At 44.8% G+C, this 21,569-nt stretch overlaps 2 protein-coding genes, 1 long non-coding RNA gene and 1 pseudogene across 3 annotated transcripts; 1 reads left to right on the top strand and 3 right to left on the bottom strand.

Annotated features, from left to right (window-relative positions):
- Positions 1–2,378: 2,378 nt before the first annotated feature.
- On the bottom strand, positions 2,379–3,088 carry LOC127780062 (uncharacterized). Its single transcript, XM_052307018.1, has one exon. It carries the CDS (start codon positions 2,859–2,861, stop codon positions 2,532–2,534), a length of 330 nt encoding a protein of 109 aa, XP_052162978.1. The 5' UTR covers positions 2,862–3,088; the 3' UTR covers positions 2,379–2,531.
- Positions 3,089–3,171: 83 nt separating this feature from the next.
- On the top strand, positions 3,172–5,367 carry LOC127780066 (uncharacterized). The gene is made up of 3 exons (XR_008018768.1): positions 3,172–3,430; positions 4,509–5,135; positions 5,237–5,367. It is a non-coding gene; the product is annotated as an uncharacterized LOC127780066 (long non-coding RNA).
- LOC127780058 (uncharacterized) lies at positions 5,020–9,964 on the bottom strand. The gene is made up of 3 exons (XM_052307014.1): positions 9,521–9,964; positions 6,080–8,246; positions 5,020–5,709 (listed from the first exon to the last, which is right to left on the bottom strand). Exons 1-3 carry the CDS (start codon positions 9,925–9,927, stop codon positions 5,263–5,265), a joined length of 3,021 nt encoding a protein of 1,006 aa, XP_052162974.1. The 5' UTR covers positions 9,928–9,964; the 3' UTR covers positions 5,020–5,262.
- A 6,974-nt stretch (positions 9,965–16,938) lies between these two features.
- Positions 16,939–21,081, bottom strand: LOC127780059 (uncharacterized; annotated as a pseudogene).
- Positions 21,082–21,569: the final 488 nt, after the last annotated feature.

Raw genomic sequence — 21,569 nt, 5'->3', positions numbered from 1 at the left:
TGTTTTTTGTCCAAGAGGTTAACTTTATTTTCTTGTAGTTCGAAGTATAGTATTTGAGTAGACATGAAGGGGGGATCATAGTATATCATTGTTTACCTCAAAATATATGTTATTTTTATGTTGAAGTTTTCATCTGTTCCTTTCCATTCCCAAATTTAAACTAGCTCAAACATGCACTCTAATATTTTCGTAGGAATTTCTTAAAAAATGTCACAAGTTTTTTGAAATACTTTCTATTGTAACTGCAGTATAGTTGTACTTTAAATATATATATTGTAATTGCATTGTAACTTTTTTTTTTAAAACCTAAGACGGAACTTTGTTCCACTGTTATATTTAGAAGAAGAGAATTACCCAGTTTATAAGAAAAACCGGGCCCGAAAACCATATAGTTGCACGGTTAATTATAGGAAATGTAACTAATTTGTAATATCTATATAACTTAGTTATAGTGTTTTATATATTGTTTCAATACTTATATACAAATTATATTATATTTATAGTATATTTATGGTAGAATTATATTACAAATATAGTTGCATTTGGAAGTCTTTTTTAAAAAAATTGTGTCATTTTTTAATGGAATAAGTTCATATGAGGTCCCCCTAACCTGTCAACAAATCCGATTTTCGTCCTCCAACCAGAAAACCAGATACAACAGTCAAAACTGATGTAGTATAGGTCCCATGGCGGTTTAGACGATGGTTTTAGCTTACGTGACACCTATGTGGCAAAATTGACCAAGTCTTCATCTAACGTGGCATTGATGTTGCATTGACGTGGCAATTTGATTTGAAAATTAATAAAAAAGAGTGACCCCACATGTTAGTTACAACAAAAGAATTAATTAAAAAACGTTGGGCCCCACATGTCATTCACTCCCCTCCTCTCTCCCCATCTCCCCTCTCTCCATCTCTTCTCTCTCCTCTCTCCATCTCCAGGAGCCGGCAGTTCAGTGATGCGGCCGGCCCGACCGGCGGCAACGGAGCTAGGGATGACCTTAAGGACGAAGACGCAGGGGAGATGCGCCTGGACGGGGACGCCGACAGTGAGCGCATGGGCGTAGATGATGCGGAAGGCGCAAAGGAGGTTGGCGGTGACAAAGTTGCCCGACTCGTGGATGAGGACGATAGTGGCAGAGGCGACCGACTTGAAGCTGGCAAGGATGTCGGACAGGGGGTCGCTAGCTGCCACATCACCGGCTGCTGCCGAACCTCCCGTGACGCCACGTCGTTTGAACCGCCGGCTCCTGGAGATGGAGAGGGGAGAGGGGAGAGAGATGAAGAGAGGGGAGATGGGGAGAGAAGAGGGGAGTGAATGACATATGGGGCCCACGTGGGGGCCGTCATTTTTTAATTAATTTTTTTGGTGTAACTGACGTGTGGGGTCACTATTTTTTATTAATTTCCAAATCAAATTGCCACATCAGATGAAGACTGGGTCAGTTTTGCCATGTAGGCATCACGTAAGATAAAACCGTTGTCCAAACCGCCATGGGACCCATATTGTACCGGTTTTAACAGTTGAGGGACCCGTTGTATCTGGTTTTCTGATTGAAGGATGAAAATCGGATTCGTCGGCAAGTTAAGGGACCTTAGGTGAACTTATTCCTTTTTTAGTAGTCTATATTTCCTTTGTGGAAAAAGTACACCCAAGGTCCCTCAACTTGTCATCGAGATACAAAATCGTCCTCAATCCACAAAACCAGATATCACACGTCCCTTAACTAATCAAAACCAGTCACAAAAAGGTCCCTCGACGGCTTTGACCCCAGTTTTAGCCTACGTAGCAGGGGCTCCATATTTCAGGGTAATCCACATCATCACCCTCCCTCTTTCTCCTCTTCTCTCTTCCTAGGGAGAAATTTGCATATCTGCCCCAAATGTAGAAGCTCGACGCCTGGTTGTTGCGCACGAGCGGCACCAACACCGCGCCCACGGGGACAGCCTCGGTTCGACCGAGGACGACCAACCCGACGCCGGCGTTGGACTCGGGGCCGCGGATCGCCAGGCAGTAGCTAAACACACCACCCGCGGCGCCACCGAGCTGGCCGACGAGCGACATGGGGCCCTAGCCGAGGCCGAGCAGCCCGACCGCCCCGACGAAGAGGCCGCTGTTGCGGTGGCCGCAGCCGATGGCGATGCCCTGCACCGCCGTGCCGCCTAACGTGAGCATCTCGAGCACGAGCACGCCCTTGGTGTACGACCCGTCCCCGTACATCACCGAGTAGTCGCACTTCCCCACGTCGCCACACCCGGTGCCCGGCAGAATCTGGCAGATGCGCGGAGCCACACGACACGCCGGAGAAGGAAGACAAGGTGGCCGGGTTGAAGAGTGGGTCGGTCTGCGCGTAGCACTGCTCACACGAGCGGCACTGCACCTAGATGACGTCGCTGCCGAAGTCCACGACGAGGTACTGCTCCGAGGGCGGCGGCGCAGCCGCCGAGCTTGGTGACGACGAGCACAGTGTTGCAGTACTCGCGGACGCCGGCAACACTGCCGTCGGGGCCGACTGTCCAAGTGTGCACCCATTACAGCTTCCCCATGGCGTCGGCCCCCTCAACCAGCACGGTCTCCCTGAAGGCGTCAACGGCGCGGATCTTGAAAGGAAGCCCCGACGACGAGCCCGGCGCGCCACCGCCGCCGCCTGTGATGAGGCGCGTGAGCACCAGGCGCTGGTGCGCGCGGCGACGCGGGAGAAGGGGAGGGCGGCTGCGGTGGTAGCACGTGGGGAGCGCGGAGAGGACAGGGGGGAGCATGGCGGCAACGGCAGCAAACGGCGACGCCACCGACAGGGCGACACCGACGCCGGCCTCCTCGCTGTGCTTCTCCGCTACGGCCGTCGCCGCCGCCGTCGCCATCACGGCCGCCCTCCTCCTCTCCCGCCTCGCCCCGGCTAGCTTGCAGATAAGTGAGAGAGAGAGATGAGGAAGGGAGAGAAAAGGGGAAAGAGAGAGAGAGAGAGAGGAGGTTGACGTGGATTATCCTGACATGTGGGCTCACGTGTCCCACGTTGACTCAGCCGCCACGAAGGCTAAAACCAGGGTCAAAATCATCGAGGGATCTTTTGTGACCGGTTTTGAGTAGTTAAGGAACGTGAGATATCTGGATTTGCGGTTTGAGGACGATTTTGTATTTCGATGACAAGTCGAGGGACCTTGGGTGTACTTTTTCCTTCCTTTGTATGGAACCGAGCCCGGTAGGCTCGTCTACTATGTACACTAGCCATGGCCCATGGCCTGGTACCTACCGCCGTCAACTTTGCTTCGTATATGGTCTGGGCAATTGCCTGCCTCGACCCACAGCGAGGGCGACCCGCGACGGCGGCGCGGCGAGGCGAGCAACTCGTCGCGACGGTGCCGGCTGGGCGGCGGGGCAGGGGAAGCCGGCGCGGCGAGGGAGAGGGAACCATCCAGGCCATTCCTCAACGGTTGTTCTCTCTCCCCCTCTCTCTTTTTTTTTTCGAATCCCATCTAGGATCCTCTTTGCTTGGCAAGGAAACTGATCCTTTTTTTTTAATTTCTCGTTGCTTTGGTAATTCGGTTAATTTATAATCATGGCTATACTTGCGTTAAAGAAAATAGAGAGAATCATATGGTTATGCTGGAATCGACTGTTGTGCTTAGGGATGTGGAAATTTGGGGAGTGTTGTTCGATTACTAGTTTATTAGGTTTATCGCAATGGTGAGTTGCAGAAACTCGATGCACCGTAGTTTCGGTCGCAATATGGGAGACGTATATTTGAATTTGAGAACCCTGTGCTCCACAAAAATCAGGCACCGTGGCATATTGGCATCATAGTGCATTGACATGGGCGCATGACTTAAATAGGAGTCGAGTTTTTTTTAGTTTTTTACGTAAGAAGGTAGAGCCAGCTCTACCTTATAGTCATTTCATTGACAAAATGGATATGAACGAAGTTACAGAATGAGAATACATGGAAAGAGGGGGGGGGGGGGGGGGGGGGGGGGGCAGAGGGGGAAAAAAATGAAGAAAGAATGTACAGAAACTTGAAGACAAAATTGATTTACTTTACATTAACTTTCTCTGATTGAAACACACAGAGAGAGGATTTCGCCTTAGTGACTGCGTTGGTTCGGTGCTTCCACAGTTCAAGAGAGTCGATAATTTGCTGAATTGTGTTTGAAAGACTGGCTTGTTGCCTGTCAAAGATCCTGTTATTTCTTGTCTTCCAAAGTGTGTATGCGCAGACTGCAAACCAGATTGCTTTTATACCCTGAATGCTGTTGTAGCTGTCCCAGATTGTTTCTAAGAAAATTGCTGCTGACTGCGAGGAATTAGCTAGGTCTCGGAGACCTAGTTTCTCCCATAAAGTTGTGGCTGCCTTGCATCTTAGAATAATATGGCCTGCAGTTTCTATTGCTGGGCATGTCACAGTGAGGATCGTCGTCCCAGTTCTTCTTGACCATATTGTCTTTGGTGCTTAACTTGTCTCTAAAAGCTAACCACAGGAATGTTTGCATTTGTTGGGGACAAATTTGATCCAGATATACTCGGCGGGCTTCCAAAGCGATCTGTGGTATGTTAGGAGCTGATAAGCATTTGCAGTGGAAACTTGAGCTTTTGGGTATAGGAGCTCTCTCTGGTCTGCGGAGGCATTAGGTCTTGTATTATGCCCTGGATTTCCTGTAACTCCAATTCTGCCTGGTAAGAGAGGTTTGGATGAAGCTTGATTTGCCATGTGTGATCTTGGTGCTGTGATCCATTAATCAAGCTTGTTGCTCTGTCCTGTAACTCCAATAGGAGTCGAGCTCACATTAATCAACATTGTTGCTCTGTCCACAGAACAAGAAAGAGGAATATTGTACTCCATAAGTTGCGCATTGTCATGGTCTGAATTTCTCAGCCATAGTAGGTGAGTTATGGGCTGCTACTGAGTACTGACTTGTATTGAATGGGGTTAATCAATAGGGCAGTAAACCCAATTTTTAGGTGTCAAATAAACCACAGAAATTTTATGGAAATAATCGATGCCACGCTAGAACGTGGGAGTGGGATAGGAGTTGCAATTTGTCCACTCCAACAAATGATAATTGGATAAATCATCAGTAGCAAATGGATTACAGTGCAAGGTTAATGAGGTACAGATACAATACCCTTTGATCATCTTAAAGGTAAATGTATGCTCTTTCTAGCAATATGTGTTTTCTGGATGTAAATGCAGAATCACTTTATTTACCCTGCACTAACAATATGCATGGTCTTCTGACTGCAGATGCAAAATCATTTTATATATTTTTTTCAGTAGGCACTGTTGATGCCTTGCAGCCACTGACGACCCATCAGTTCTTTTGTCCTGTCCACTAGAGCCAAGAGAGGTTTTCTGCATTCCATGAAGCCTGCGTCACCCAAGAAAACCATGTAGTTCTCAGCCCTTGAGGACGTCAATTCTACAATTGACAGTGCGTCCATCATCTGGTATTCATTGAAACAATTGGCATAGTGAGAATTGCACTCCATCATGTATATGGATTGCTCAAGTATCACCCTCCGGATCCCAGGGCAATGAGCACTTGGTTTCATGTTTGCATTCAGTAAGTCCACTAGCCTCTCAATGAATCTTCGCTTAATCTGTCTGTGCTCTAGTTCTTGGGAAAATTCTTCAGGAAGGACTTTGCATATCTGTGAACTAAGTCCAATGAGGATTTCTAGTTCTGGTCCTTCAGCATCCATTATTCTTTCCAACACCTGTAGTGGAATCAACAATGTCATGTAGCATGATAAACATAGTTGGACAAACTGTAGTTATACTTATATAGTTTAGTACTAGCTCCCTTTCAGGTTATAAGACTTTCTAGCATTGCCCACATTTATATAGATGTTAATGAATCTAGGCATACATATATGTCTAGATTCATTAACATATATATAAATGTGGGCAATGCTAGAAAGTCTTATAATATGAAACGGAGGAAGTAGTAAATAGATGTCAACTTTTACAAAAGAAAAAAAAGGAAAAGATAAATTTTGACAATAACTAACAGATACCAAATGTACAAATGATACAGCATGCTATACACCTCTAATAATGCTATACACCAAGATTATCAGGGCTTACCGCTGGCAAGATGTGAGATAGTCCCTTTAGGTCTGATTCCATGAGCTCGGGTTGAGCATGCATGCATAGATTACGTAACAAGCTTGCTGCAACATATATGTATTTATTATCATCATGGATTAGGATCATATTTCTTAGTTTGTTAATGAACTCTGGTTCCCTCGACATAACCAAGCAGTTATCCACATTTTCTGATGCTAGCATTGCCAGTGCTTGCCCAGCGACCTTTGGCAGCAAGCAATCAGCATTTGTACTAGACGGTCCGTTGCAATTGAGGAATGCCTTCATTAGCCTGGTAATGAGCACCTGCATTTGCCCAATCTCCTGCCTTGCATCTCTGTCAATGGCAAGGTTTCTGAGGATTTCTGCCACGAGCTTCCTTAATTCTGGTGTTATGCTGTTGTCACCCAAGATCTCTGCAAGATTTCTCAACAGGAAGGGATGTTTTGATATCTTGTGCCTTAGTGTTATGCCAATTTCTCCTTTAATGCTTGTGAGCCTCTGCAACACCTTCAGTGATGACTTTAAGAGAACCTTCTGTTGTGCTTCGGAATTCACTGTTGCACTTGTGAAGCTTGTGAATCCAATGATTTTGGGGATCAGGTCAGTTACTCTGTCGATTTCCACAGAGTTATTTTGATCACAACCAGCAAGGCTATAAACAATTGACATGCCTAGTGCAGGAAGAAGATCATCGTCTGTCAGTGGTTGCTCCTTGTGAATTGAATAGCACTCTGATATCCCCTCCCAACATTTGTTCATGTGCGTTGATCGGGTTGGTGTTTTCAGCATGATATCAGTGTCCCCAGCTGACCCTTGTTTTTGCCCTTGATCACCAGCTGCATCCTGGCTTTTCTCCTGACTTTCTACTGTATCAACAAATAAAGGATCTCGATCATCATCTTTATCCAGAAGCGGGTGTCTTCTTTTTGGTTTTCTGTCAGTATCCAGGAGTGTAGAAACAAGGTACATCGTCCCAGGGACAGCTACAACTCGGAGGCTCTTTGCAAGCTCGGCAGTTACCTTGGCGGCATATAACCTGATAGTTGTATGATCATTTCTGCTAGTCCAGCCCAGCATGCTGATTAACCTAGCCATGGTATGCGTTGAAGTGGTCAATTTCTCCAGTAGCTGTGCCCTGGTCGGATCTCTCTGCAGAAAAATGTGTATCATCCGGATCCCATACAGCTGTTTCTTGGACAAGTCAGAATTTATAGAATCCATGGCAAAGTTGCTGAGGCTGATCCTCTTTGCAGCAAATACACCTCCTTCCATGTTTTTCTCGAAGGCGTATGTGTAGTACAGATTGACAGATTCAACTCCCCATTGGCCTGTAAATCTACCACGGCGGACGAGGGTTCTCCTAGGGATGAACGAGAAGAACTCCAGCATGCCTGCAACGATGTAAAGCATTCCTTGGCCAAGCACCATGCTATAGAAGATGGTTAGAGATTCACCAAGATTTGCCTTATTATCACCAATACCGAAATAGTCTTGTTCTGCAAGGCGCTTCCCCGCGAGGTTGACACGCACGAGTGCTGCTGGGATATGTAAGTTGCCAAATGACAGTATGATCACAGCACATATATCGATCACGATCATAATTAATCGAAAGCCTGGATCAACCATGAGAACCAGCATCACTATTGCAGCAAACATGCATGAGTTTAGAATAAACTGACGCCGAAAGGCATGTTTGCTGCCCAGAGCACCGTGCACTAGGTTTGTGATAATTGGGAACTGCAGCCTGCTGATCGTTACTAGGAGCACAATCGCAGAGAGAAAGGTGTACGGTATCCACAAGGTCAATGGGTTTATGAAAATGATTTTGTGCATTCGCCAGTTGTAATATCGATGTATTGGAAAGGCTAGCAATAGGATTGCAACCATGGGGCTCAATACAGAGATCGCAGGCCACAGCCAGTTAAACTTATTTGTCGGTCTTCGAGCTGCTCTTAGAAGCTGGCCAATCGCAAGTGGTACCAGTATTAACAAGATTGAAAGTAACGTTTGTGCCCAGGCAGGCAAGTTCGAAGCAACCATGTGCAGCATTGCGTCTGCATCCCAAAAGAATACGATTGCAATCAGTCCACTGCTTCCAAGGAATCTGAAAGCACCTCTTGCTCGGAAGAACAACTGGTAATCGGATTTGTCGCTGCTGAACATCCTGAAGCACGAGTATGGTGTAATTAAAGAAAAGGGTGAAACCAAAACCATATAATACTAGCCTGCACAGCACTGCAGAGTATACAAAGTAAAAAATCGAGGGGGTAATATGAACGGTAAGTTTGTAGCCAATCTCAACCAAGCAAAAAAAAATGGCGATGACAAAAATATTTGTTATTTGTTTTGCTTGTAGAAAGAAAAAAACTACCTTGCCAAATTATTTGTCTTAGTTTTAAATGACAAGAAGCAACTTTAGTAGCAAACCAAATAAAGACTAGCCAATTTGTTGTAAAAAATAATACAAAATTGCAAAAAAAAAGGGCCCGGCTAGAAAAGGCCATAATCCAAACATACACATAACTAAACTGGCAAGTAAAGTGCACTATTTACGTTCAAATTTATCCTTTCCATTTTAACTTGTGCATATTGAATTTGAATTTGAAAAGATGAGACGTTCTCTCAAGGGAATTTTTTTTTTACTGCTGTACTGCTAGTAGTATAACACACATGAAGAAATATCATGTAAAAATTGAGTGTTGAAATTTCGTGAAAATCATATCTAAAAGTTTTCTAAATTTATGAAAAAAATTAAGATAGGTGTAGAATCTTGCCAAATCTCAGGTCCAAACTCAACTTCATTTGAAAGAAACAAAAATAACAAATTTCAAATGAATAATACCCTGTCACTATTCACCAGAAATTTATCTTTTTTTTCTCCCATATAAAGTTGAGTTTTGGTAAAATGTATTTCATATACATCAATCTCAAGTAACTTTTTTATGAATATATAAAACCTTAGGTACTATTTTCACGAATTATTAACTCTTAGCTCATTTTCACGTAATATGTCCTCACACGTACTGACGTACACTAAACAAAATGATTTTGTACATAGGGTAGGGTGTGTTTAGTTCGCGAAAAGAAAATTTTTGAGTGTCACATCGGATGTTTGACCGGATGTCGGAAGGGGTTTTTGGACACGAATGAATAAAACTAATTTCATAACTAATTTGACCGCGAGATGAATCTTTTGAGACTAATTAAGCCGTCATTAGCAAAAGTGGGTTACTGTAGCACTTATGGCTAATTATGGGCTGATTAGGCTCATAAGATTCATCACGCGATTTCCATGCAAACTGTATAATTAGTTTTTATTTTTATCTATATTTAATGTTGAGATCTCTTTAATGTTCTATGTATGTGTCCAAATATTCGATGTGACGTTTTTTTTAAAAAAAAATGGGAACTAAACCAGGCCATAATGTAGTTGCATACCTTGCGGCTTCTATAAATATGATGACTGTCGTGAACCAATAGTCGTTCTTCGAGTCGAGCACGGTGGGGTAGCCGCCGAGCAGGATGATGGTAGCCCAGTTGAAGGCCAGCGTGCCGAGCGCGTTGCCCGTCCTCTCCATCAGCGCCACCACGCGGACGAAGCGATTCAGACACTTCTCCGGCGCGGCGGCGCCAACGACCTTGCCACCTTGCCCGCCGGAGTTGGCTGCTATCTGGACTCGAAGCTCCCCGCCGCCGCCGGTGATGTCTCCCATCACCGGACCACCGCTCGCCTCAACGGGAGACGGCCTTGCCATACTGCCTACTCCAAGTCCAACGAACGAAGCAGAGCAGTCAAGCGGGCAGCTCAAGTGAGAGCGGGAGAGGGAGCACGAAGCAGCTTGCATTCATATCGCATTTCAGAACAAAATAACAACAGCAACTCCACAAAGCGGATCAGTAATTCAGTAGGACTAATTCGGGATTTCGGACTTTATGCCATCTTCCCCAACGCCTCATTCCCAAATGCCACAATTTGGAGTTGATGTCTCAGTTTACAGATAGGTTTGATTCCAAGGTGCTCACTCTATTTGTTATGATAGTGGACAGAGCAGATTCCTCTTTTAGTGCTGGTCATGCTAGTTCTCCTCTTGTCCCTATTGATGTTGGTTCAATAGTTGATAATGCTCATGATGATGATGATGATCCTGATGGTGCTCCTGGTGCTTGTGCTACTGCTAGTGCTAGTGCTGCCACTTGGTGCTAATACTGGTGGTCATGCTTGTGCTGATCCTGCTAGTGTTGATCCTACTGATTATGGTCCAGTTGGTGGTGGCATTGACTGGGATGAACTGAACATTCAGCCTTTGCAATTGTGACACATCTGAAGGCAGCAACTGGGAAACTATTTTCATCCATCGAGGGGATATTCCCTCGTTGTTTGCATGTCACCTAAATGGTTATGAAAAAAATTAAAAAAAATTGAGAAGATGTATTAACATGTGATATATCACTCTACAAATATGCAAGTTCAAATTCAACTTTTACACCTCGCAACAAAAAAAACAAACAGTCAAATTTGTTTTTTTCGTTGCGAGGTGTAGAAGTTGAATTTAAACTTGCATGTTTGTGGAGTGATATATCATATGTTAATATATCTTCTCAACTTTTTTCAAATTTATTCATAACTATTTGGGTGACATACAAACAACAAGTAGATATCCTCTCGAGGGATGAAAATCCACTCCCGCAACAACTAGAGGATATAAAGACCATACTTGTCAACTTCATCATATTGTGGTTATGCATATCTAACATGCATTTTTTTAGCCAAACTGCCCTTTTGGCTGCTGGAGAAACACCATCTTCACCTGGATCTGTGACAAGGAAGCAGTTGGCTCTGACTCAAGCATCCCAAGCACTAGCAGCGACACCATCTTCACCACCACCACCTGTCAACCAGATGCCCATGAAGAAGTTGACTCCCAAGAAGAAGAAGAATCACTGATGCTAACAGTGATGTTTTCTACCTTTTGAGGTCCCAAAAAACTTGATTATCATTATTGTGATGTAATTTTGGGAAACTATTATTTTTGTTGCATGCATTGGGAAATATGTGATTGTTGCATGCTCGGGGGGAATCTGGGAAGCTTTGTTTAAATGGAGGTTTAAGTGGTGGCAAGTGTTAGCGTTGGTGAAGAACACCGATCGAACACCTAGCGCGCAGACTGTAGTCGTCCGGCACGGCAACAACACTTAACTGACGAAACTGAAGAACTAGGAAAAACAGAGACAAGAACAGAGTAACGAGTGATTTCAGAATATGGCAAGATTCAGATCGAGTTCGTCCGGACCGAGGAGCAGCGGGCGGATGTGTTAACTAAAGGGTTGCCAGCAGCGAGATTGGCGACAGCACGGCACCTGCTAGGTGTTCGTGATTTTGGGCCATAGCAGAATTAAGGGGGAGTTTGTTGACTGTTATTTCAGCTATGGCCCCAAGGTGTTCTAGACTGTGACAGTTGCAACAGCTAGATGAATAATTCAGGTTGAGTTTGTTATGCATGCACGAGAGATGTGGCGAGCTGCAGGAGTCGGCGACCGCGTTAGGCGTGTGTTGTGGGCGTGAGTTTTGCACGGCATTGGATCCAGGAGTTTCGGATCGTGGGATGGCGCGATTGTAGGCTTGGATTCCTTTTTTCTGTTATTGGAGTATAAGTAGCAGTAGCTAAGTTCCCATTTGTAAGTTTTTTAATTCAGCTGAATGAAAGAAACCAGAAAAATTGCCCCACAAACTCTCTCTCCAGCGATTCTCTGAAACTCTGAAATACTCTGCTTCTCTATTCTGAATTTCTTCCTGTGTTCTTCAGTCTTCTTGTATGTTGCCATGCTGGACGTGTGCAGTGTGCGCACAAAGTGTTCGATCGGGTGATTGGCTGCTAACAGCAAGGACCTTGTTAATGCCTACCATGTTGCATCTGGAATGCTGTAGTCTAGAATGCTATCAAACTATGTGCTTTTGTTTGATGGTCTAGAAACAATGGAATGTGCTTGCTAGGGCTCTATTCTGTGTTGATTTTCGTGTCCGGAAGAACAGTTGATAATCCAGCCTATTGTTGCGGGTGAATATCCTGAAAGTAGACGCGCGCGTACCGTGTAATCATTAAACAGAAGGGAATTGAAAAATGGATTTTTAAGGTACCCTCAAATGATTGTGATTTTATTATTCTACACCCCGTAGTAGTGTATTAGAAATTATATAGGGGTAAAATTAGAAATAATATCAGCCTGGCAAAAAAACATTTGAAATAATATATATAACATTGTAATAAGTTCGTGTATCATATACTATATTAAAATGGCAAATTTTGTTATAGGACACTACTAGTGTGGTTTTAGCCCTAGGACACTGCCCAAACCCACTTTTGGAGGAAAACACTCTATAAATGTGGTAATTTGCTAGTGAACACTGCGCCGATTAAAATAATAATTTCCGGTTGAAGAGGAGAGAGAAATCGCGTGAAATGTCAAAAATGCTCTTGGGCCCACATGTCAGCTCTCTTATCTCTCTTCTCTCTCTATCCCCTCCTTCCAGCGGCTGACGAGAGCGGCGGTCACCTCTTCCCCCTCTCCCGCCGGTGCAGCCGCATCCTCCCCCCTCTCCCGCCGGCCTCATCTCCCCCCTGTTCGACCGGCCTCCTCCCCCCTTCTCCCGCCGCTGCTCCGCTCCACTCTGCCAGACGCTGCGCGCTCGCTCGCCCGCTACGCTCCGCCCCGCCCGCTACTGCCAGCGCTCCACTCCACCTGCGCGCACTTGTTCACCGCCGCCGCCACTCCGCTTACGTGACGCTGCCGCTCCGCCGGCCGCGCGCTCGTCCGCCGCCGCCCCACTCCACTCCGCCGGCCACCGCGCGCTCGCTTGCCTGCTCCGCCTCCTCCCTCGGTCAACAATCGCGGCGAGCGTGACGACCACGATGCCCTGCAGCAGCTGGTGGTACTGCCCGTCCCGTGTGGTCCGCCGAGTGGAGGTGGAACAGCATCAGCTGCTACGCGAACGCCACGGCGGCGACGAGCTGCAACACGGCGTGGCTGTACAGCGCCCGGGCCACGTCGAGGACGATGGCGGCGGTGGTGTAGACGAGCAGCGCGAGGGAGATGGACGCGTGCTCGAAGTTGTGGAGGTGGTCGGAAGGCACGGTGCCGTGGGTGTCGAACGGCTGGTGCCTCGCCGGGCCGACAATGAGCTCCATGAGGATGGACGCAATGGCGCCGGCGATGACGAGGACGAGCTCGAGGTAGTGGGCTTGTCAGATGGGAACTAGACGGGCGCGACGCAGGCGCTTGGCCTAAGCAGGAAGAGATAAGAGAGAAGAGAGATAAGAGAGCTGAGATGTGGGCCCAAGGGCATTTTTGACGTTTCACGCGATTTCTCTCTCCTCTCCAACCGTAAATTATTATTTTAATCGGCGTGGTGTCCATTGTCAAATTACCACATTTATGGAGTGTTTTTTCTCCAAAAGTGAGTTTGGCAGTGTCCTAGGGCTAAAACCACACATTAGCAGTGTCCTGTAGCAAAATTTGCCTATTAAAATAGATGAATTGGTAAATATATTTTACTAAACTTTCAAATATAATATTTTATATACTTATGAAAATATATAGTTAGATTTAAAATACTATACTACTACACCTATTAGTAGAAGGTACCATAACAATGCCCTTGAAAGATACAGAAAATAAAAACAAAAAGGGCCCATAGGAGCCAATTATTCGATTATCAGTTAGTTTCACCTTAAAAGTTTGAAACAGCTTATGATTGCTACATTGGAGTACTTCTCTATCTAGTGCAAGCTTGCAATTTCAGGTGGCATCGAAACAGGAAAAATAAACTCTAATTACAGAAGATTACCAATGTATTAGAAATGGAATTCCATCTATCCAAATTCTTGTTAGCCAAACAGGCCAAGACCATTGAGATGGATTCTAATCACTCGGGTGGATTTCCACCCGTTTATTGTATTTTTTTTAATAATGGATTAAACCGGCCTCTACACCCAAAAGATGTACATAACCTATCTGTTTATTGTATGCCAACTAAATGGTTATGGATAAATTTGAAAAATAATTAACAACAAATATACATATAGTAATTTAAATTTTGTTTGTCACAATTATTTGAATTTTAACTTGCATATTTGTGAAGTAATATATTATATATTAATCTATCATATCAATTTTTATAAATGAGTCGACGTTCCCTCGAGTGATTAGGATTAGAACAATTTTCCCAGTACGAGACGTTTCATATATACATACCTCGTGGCTTCTAGGAAAAATATCGCAGTCGAAAAATCAAAATCGCGCTTGAGATACCCAGCAGGACGACGGTGCCCCCAGGTGAAGGTCAGCGTGCCCAAAGCGTTGCCCACGCTTTCGATCACCGCGAGCAAGCGAACGAAGTAATTCAGCCACTTCTCCGGCGCCGCGGCGACCGCCTTATGATCAGCTTCTCCCGATTCCGACACCTGTATCCGTTGCTCCGCGACAACGCTGCCGTCGGCGGCCATCATACTAATTAACTTAGGTAATTAGCGATCCTGCAAGAACCACAAGCTAGCCTCAGCACAGTTGTAGAGCAACCCAAACAAATTAAGCCGATACTCTTGTATATGTACCAAAAACATGACGCCTAGAGAAGACCCAGTTGAGAAGAGCACAATCAATCGGTCTATGGAAACAGAAGATGGACGCGGTAAACCACATCCACAGCTCGCAAGTGTCAAGTGGTCGTTGTCTACTGCACTGTAGCAGTGTCGAAGCAAGATCGGTCTGTCGGTTTCCACAACTCAGGAAGCCGACGTACGAGAAGGATGTACGGTAGACTCAGTCACAGTTAAAGGCACAGGAGGGAGTTGAAGGTTTACCTGTAACGTTAAATCGTCAATTAACAGCAAGCTACTGGCTCGTTGCTGGCCGCGACGATCGAGTCATAGAAAATTAACATTTTGCCATTGTCAAAATGAGGTTTCACTCTCAAAAGTGATTTCGTCAAAATGTTTTTTTTCAACTAGGGGCAAGTTGCTATAATGCCATTTCTTCTCAATCAAAATGATTTTTATCTTGTTTTTCTTTGCAGCTGACCAAAATACCTAGGCTCGTTCTCTTTCTTCGTCTCGGTGGGTTTGTGGCCACCGTCAGCGATGCGTCGCCACTGATCGAACCCAACCCACGCAAAGTCAAGAAGGCCGAAGGCATAGTGCACCGCCTCCTCAGGGAACTCCTTGGTTTGTAGGAAAAATATAAAAAATTTAAAAGTTTATAATCCTATGAAAAAAAATCCTATAAAGTTATTTGAAAATGGTATAATTATATTACAAATATAGTTATTTTTGGAATTTTTTTAAAAAAAATGTGGTGTATGGAAATTTAGACAGAATAAGTTCAATATAGGTCCCTCAATTTGTTGCAGAGTCTGAAATTCATCCCTAAACCGAAATAGCAGATATAACGGGTCCCTCAATTTATAAAACCGGATCACCCGATGTCCTAGCCAGTGTTATGCCCGATTTTAACTGACGTGGCAAGCTAAGTCAACGTGGGTTCCGCGCTAACATTCTCTTCTCTCCCCCCCCCCCACCCCCTTCCCCTCTCTTCTCCTCTCTCCCATCTCTCTTGGGCCGTGTGGGCCATCGTTTGGACCGTTAAATGGGCCGCATGGGTTTGGCTGATGCGGGCGTGCGAAAACTGCGGGTAGGGTTGTCGTGGCGCCCCGTCCCCAACGGCGGCGGGCAGCGGCCGGAAACCGGTCGGCGGCGGCCGCGCGAAGGAGCCGCTTCGGAGCAGGGCAACGAGCAGCTCGGCCTCGCCCCCCCCCCCTTCCCCCGGAGTGCAGTGCAGCAGGTAGCATTACCCATTTACCTTGTCGCCTCCCATCTCTTCCCGCGTTCCTTGCTCCGCCGCCGGACTTGCCCACCCTGGAGGCCCTCGGAGCGCCGGCCTGCGGCACCACTGGTAGAGGCTTGGCTGCCCACGTCTAGGGCTTGCAACTTAGTGCTTCTACTCGACTTTAATTTCCTCGCTGGGATCTTGGGATTTAGTACTGGTTTTTAAGTGTTCAGCAGCCAATTACAATGACTGTGGGTGACAATGAGGTGTCGGGTATTGTTTTAGTTCGTAGAGTACCAAACAACAGATAATTTTACTGTACCAATTCGCACCAGAACTGTGTGATGCCGCTTTGAGGCAGGTAGCTAGAGACCTAGAGTAGAAATCACCTGAAACATTCGCTTTTGTTGATTTTTGGACATAAGAAGAAGACAGTTGTATGCACATCTATTGTCATTGCAGGGCAAAGTATTGTTCATAGCTAGAGACCTAGAGGGAGAGGAAACCCTCTAGGCCATTCCTCAACGGGTGATCTGTCTCCCCCTTTTTTTTTTTTTTCCGAATCCCTTCTAGGGTTCTCTTCGCTTGGCAAGGAAACTCAAACGGATTAGCTTTTTCTTTCCGTTGCTTTGGTGATTCGATTCAGTTCTAGTCATGGTTATACACTTATACTTATGTTAGAAAGAAGAGAGAAGATCATGGTTATACTGGAATCGAGTGTTCTGCTTAGCCGCTTAGGGATGTGGAAACTTGGGAGTTGGGAGTATTCTTCAATTACTAGTTTATTATTACTGGTTAATCGCAATGTGAGTTGCAGAAACTCAATGCACTGTAGTCTGCAGTTGTGGTCTCAATACGAGGGACGTGCGTGTGAATTTGAAAACCATGTGCCTAACAAAAATCAGGCAGCATGGCATGCATAATGCATTGACATGGGCACGAGACTTGAATAACAGTTGAGCTCCCATTAATTAGCATTTTTTTTCTCTCTGTGCAGAAAACAAGAGAGAGGAACACTGTTTCCGTAAGTTGCGCATTGTCATGGTCTGAATTTCTCAACCATAGTGTTGAATTGGGCTAATTACTAGGGCAGGAAACTCATTTTTCAGGCGTCAAATAAACAACAAATTTTACGAAATTAATCGATGCCAAAACTGGAACACGCTAGTACGTTGCGTAGGAATTGCAAGTACCTCAAGCATCTTTAATCAATTAAGCATTGTCCACTCTAACAAATGATAATTGCAATAGCAAATAGATTACGGTGCATGTCTAATGAGGTACAGATACAAATAGCCTTTGCTCATCTCAAAGGAAAATCTATGTTCTTTCTAGAAATGTCATATGCACAATCACTTTTTTACCCTGTACTAACAATATGCATGGTCTTCTGAATGCAAATGCAAAATCATCTTGCATTTTTTTTTTCAGTTGGCACTGTTGATGTATTGCAACCACTGACGACCCATCAGTTCTTTTGCCCTGTCCACTAGAGCAAAGAGAGGTGTGCTGCATTCCATGAAGCCTGCTTCACCCAAGAAAACCATGTACTTCTCAGCCCTTGAGGGTGTTTTTTCTACCATCAACAGTGCGTCCATCATCCGGTATTCATTGAAACAATTGGCATAGCGAGAATTGCACTCCATCATGTATATGGATTGCTCAAGTATCACCCTCCTAATCCCAGGACAGTGAGCACTTGGTTTCATGTTTGCATTCAGTGCATTTACTAGCCTCTTAATGAATCTTCGCTTAATCTGTCCATGCTCCAGCTCTTGGGCAAATTCTTCAGGAATGAGTTTGCATATCTGTGAACTAAGGCCAATGAGGATTTCTAGTTCTGCCCCTTCAGCGTCCATTATTCTTTCCAACACCTGTAATGGAACCAGCAATGTCATGTAACATGATAAACATAGTTGTACAAACTATAGTTATACTCATATAGTTTTCTGGTAAATAAATGCCCTTTTCTTTTAAAAAAATGATAAAACTTGGCAAAAACTAATATACAGCAAATGCACAAATGTTACAACATGCTATACACCTCTATATTGCACTTGTAGTATGGATTAGCAGGGCTCACCTCTCGCAAGCTGTGAGATAGTTCCTTTAGGTCTAATTCTGTGAGCTCGGGTTGAGCATGCAGGCACATATTACGCATCAGGCTCGCTGCCACATATATGTATTTATCATCATGGATTAATATCATATTTTTTAGTTTATTAATGAACTCTGGTTCCTTCAATATAGCGAAGCAGTTATGTGAATTTTCTAATGACAGCATTACCAGAGCTTGCCCAGCGACTTTTGGCAGCAAGCAATCAACATTTGAACTAGATGGTCCGTTTGAATCGAGTAATGCTTTGATCAGCCTGGTAATGAGCACTTGCATTTGTCCAATCTGCTGCCTTGTTTCTGTGTCAATGGCAAGGTTTCTGAGGATTCCTGCCACGAGCTTCCTTAGTTCTTGATTGCTGTTGTCGTCTTCCAAGATCTCTGCAAGGTTTCTCAACAGGAAGGGATGTTTTGATATCTTGTACCGCAGTGTTATGCCGATTTCCCCTTCAATGCTTGTAAGCCTCTGCAGCACCTGCAGTGATGACTTTAAGAGAACCTTCTGTTGTGCTTCGGAATTTAACGCTGCGCTTCTGAAGCTTGTGAATCCAATGATTTTTGGGATCAGGTCAGTTACTTTGTCGATTTCCACACAGTTATTTTGATCACAACCAGCAAGGCTATAAATGATTGACATGCCTAGTGCAGGGAGAAGATCATCGTATGTCAATGGCTGCTCTTTGGGAATTGACCAGTAGGCTATTATTTTCTGCCAAATACTAGGTATGTATCTTTGGTCGTTGATCTGCTTCGATTGGGTTGGTGTTTCCAGCAGGTTATCAGTGTCCCCAATTGACCCTTGTCTTTGTCCTTGATCACCAGCTGCATCTTGTCTGTTCTCTTGTCTTTCTGCTGTATCAACAAAAGGATCTCGATCATCATCTGCATCCAGAAGTGGGTGTCCTCTTTTTGGCTTTCCATCAGTATCCAGAAGAGTAGATGCAAGCTGCAATGTCCCAGGGATAGTTACAACTCGGAGGCTCTTTGCAAGCTCGGCAGAGACCTTGGCAGCATACAGCCTGATAGTTATATGGTCATTTCTGCCAGTCCAACCCAACATGCTGATTAACCTGGCCATGGTCTTGGTAGAGGTGATGAGCTTTGCTATGAGCCGTTCCTTGGCCGGTTCCCTTTGCAGAAAGATATGCAGCATCTGGACGCCATAGAGCTGCATCTTGGGTGAGTCTGAGTTGAGGGAATCCATTGCAAAGGTGATGAGGCTGATCTTCTTTGGAGCAAGTACACCTCCTTCCATGTATTTCTCAAAGGCGTATGCGTAATACAAATTGATAGATGCCACCCCCCACTGACCTCCAAATCCACCATGGCGGATTAGAAATCTCCGAGGGATAAATGAGAAGACTTCAAAGATACAGGCTGCAATGTAGAGAATCCCTTGGCCAAGCACCATCCCATAGAAGATGTTCAGAGATGTAGCTCGTCAATAGGCTCGTCGTCACCGTAGTAGTTTTGTGGTACAAGGCGCAACAGCGCAAGCGCGACACGGACAGTCGCTGCTGGAATCTGTAAGTTTCTAAATAATACTAACACTAAAGCAAGCGCTGCCAGCATGATGACAACATGTCGATTGCTTTTACCAGTCATAATAAGCACAGGCATTATGATCGAAGCAATTACTATGCAAAACTTCATGGTAAATTGACACCAAAATTCTTGTTTGCTGCCAAGAATTCTTGGGAACTGGAGTCTGCTGATCGTCAGCAGGAGCATCAATACAAGCAGCACTACGTACTTTATCATCCATTTAGCCATTGTCTTCTTGGAAATGATCGATGGGGGATCAATATAGAGTCCTGCTACAAAGGGACTTAGCAGTAGGATTGCAACCATGGGGCTCAATAATGATATAGCACGTCGCATTGGATTGCATGTGAGCAGTTTTGAAGCTGCTGAACGTAAAAACTGGACAATAGCTACTAGTAATATCACCATAGCAATCGAAAACGGATCTGATAAAATATTGCTCCAATAAGCCGTGCAGAGCAGACCGTTGGATATGCATGCAACCACGATCAATTCCTTCCAGCCAGCAGTAGGGTTGAAAGCACCTCTCGTGCGGAAGAACAACTGGTAATCGAGTCTGTTGTTGCGGCTGAACATCCTGTATGATATATGCCAGTGCGATTAACACAAACAAAAAAAAAAGTTTTGCCCATAATTATTTTTTGATTGCAAATAAACATAAGTATAAGCGCAATGATGTGATCCCACTACTACTACGTAGGAAGACTACCGTAGGCGGCCATATAAACAGGGAGTGAGGCCACCGCATCCATGCGATACAGCTATACTCCCTCTGTCTCAGAATAAGTTAATCTAGTATGATTTAATTATTAAAAAGACGCATTTTATAGAAAATTTTCGCACGAAACACACCGTTTAGTAGTTTAAAAGACGTGCCACGAATATCCAAAATTTCAACTAATAAGTCTTGTTGGAGAAACGAACGCAACCCTAGTGCAAGCTTTCAATTTCGGGTGGCATCCAAACAGGAAAAAAAAAAGCTAATTGCAGAAGATTATCAATGTAATAGAAATGAAATTCCATCTATCCAAATTCTTTTCAGCCAAACATGCCAAAACCAAGAGACATTACATTAATTTTACCATCCTTAAAATAGTACCAGGAGGTACCACGCTTTAATGTAAAATTTGATACTTCTAAATACCAAGTAGCACGAGATATAAAAAAGTTTAGTATAAAATTTAAGTAACTCGATGTACTTTTTGAAGTACTATAAAATTTCTCTGCATATATACATATCTCGTGGCTTCTAGGAAAATTATCGCAGTCGCAAAAACAAAATCGTGCTTGATCAGATTGGACGGGTAGCCACCCAGCAGGACGACGGTGCCCCAGGTGAAGGCCAGCGTGCCCAAGGCGTTGCCCACGCTTTCGATCACAGCGAGCAAGCGAACGAAGTAGTTCAGCCACTTCTCCGGCGCCGCGGCGTCCGCCTTATGATCAGCTTGTCCCGACTCCGATGCCACGGCTGGCATCTGTATCCGGTGCTCAGCGACAACGCTGCCGTCGGCGGCCATCATGCTAATTAACCAGGTAATCAGCGAGCCTGAAGGAACCACAAGCCTCAGCACATTTGTAGAGCAACCCAAACAAATTGAGCCGATACTCCTGTATATGTACCAAAAACATGACGCCTAGAGAAGACATTTGTAGGCCCAGTTGGGAAGAGCGCAATCAATCGGTGTATGGAAACAGAAGATCGACGCGGTAAACCACATCCACAGCTCGCAAGTGTCAAGTGTGTCGTCGTCTACTGCACTGTATCAGTGCCGCAGCATGATCGGTCTGTCGGTTTCGACAACTCAGGAAGCCGACGTAAGAGATGGATGTACAGCTCCGTTCGTTGGTGGGTGATTGGGAGAGAAAGCACCTCGGTCTTCGTGCGCAAGCTAACCAAACTACCAAACGGTATGTTTTTTTTAAGTTGCTTTAAAAAATCATATTAATTTATTTTTAAAATTTAAAATAATTAATACTCAATTAATCATGCGCTAATAGCTCACCACGT

This window comes from Oryza glaberrima, chromosome 7 (genome assembly GCF_000147395.1).
Source record: "Oryza glaberrima chromosome 7, OglaRS2, whole genome shotgun sequence".
Lineage (NCBI taxonomy): Eukaryota > Viridiplantae > Streptophyta > Magnoliopsida > Poales > Poaceae > Oryza > Oryza glaberrima.
This window is presented reverse-complemented; position numbering and strand designations above follow the sequence as displayed.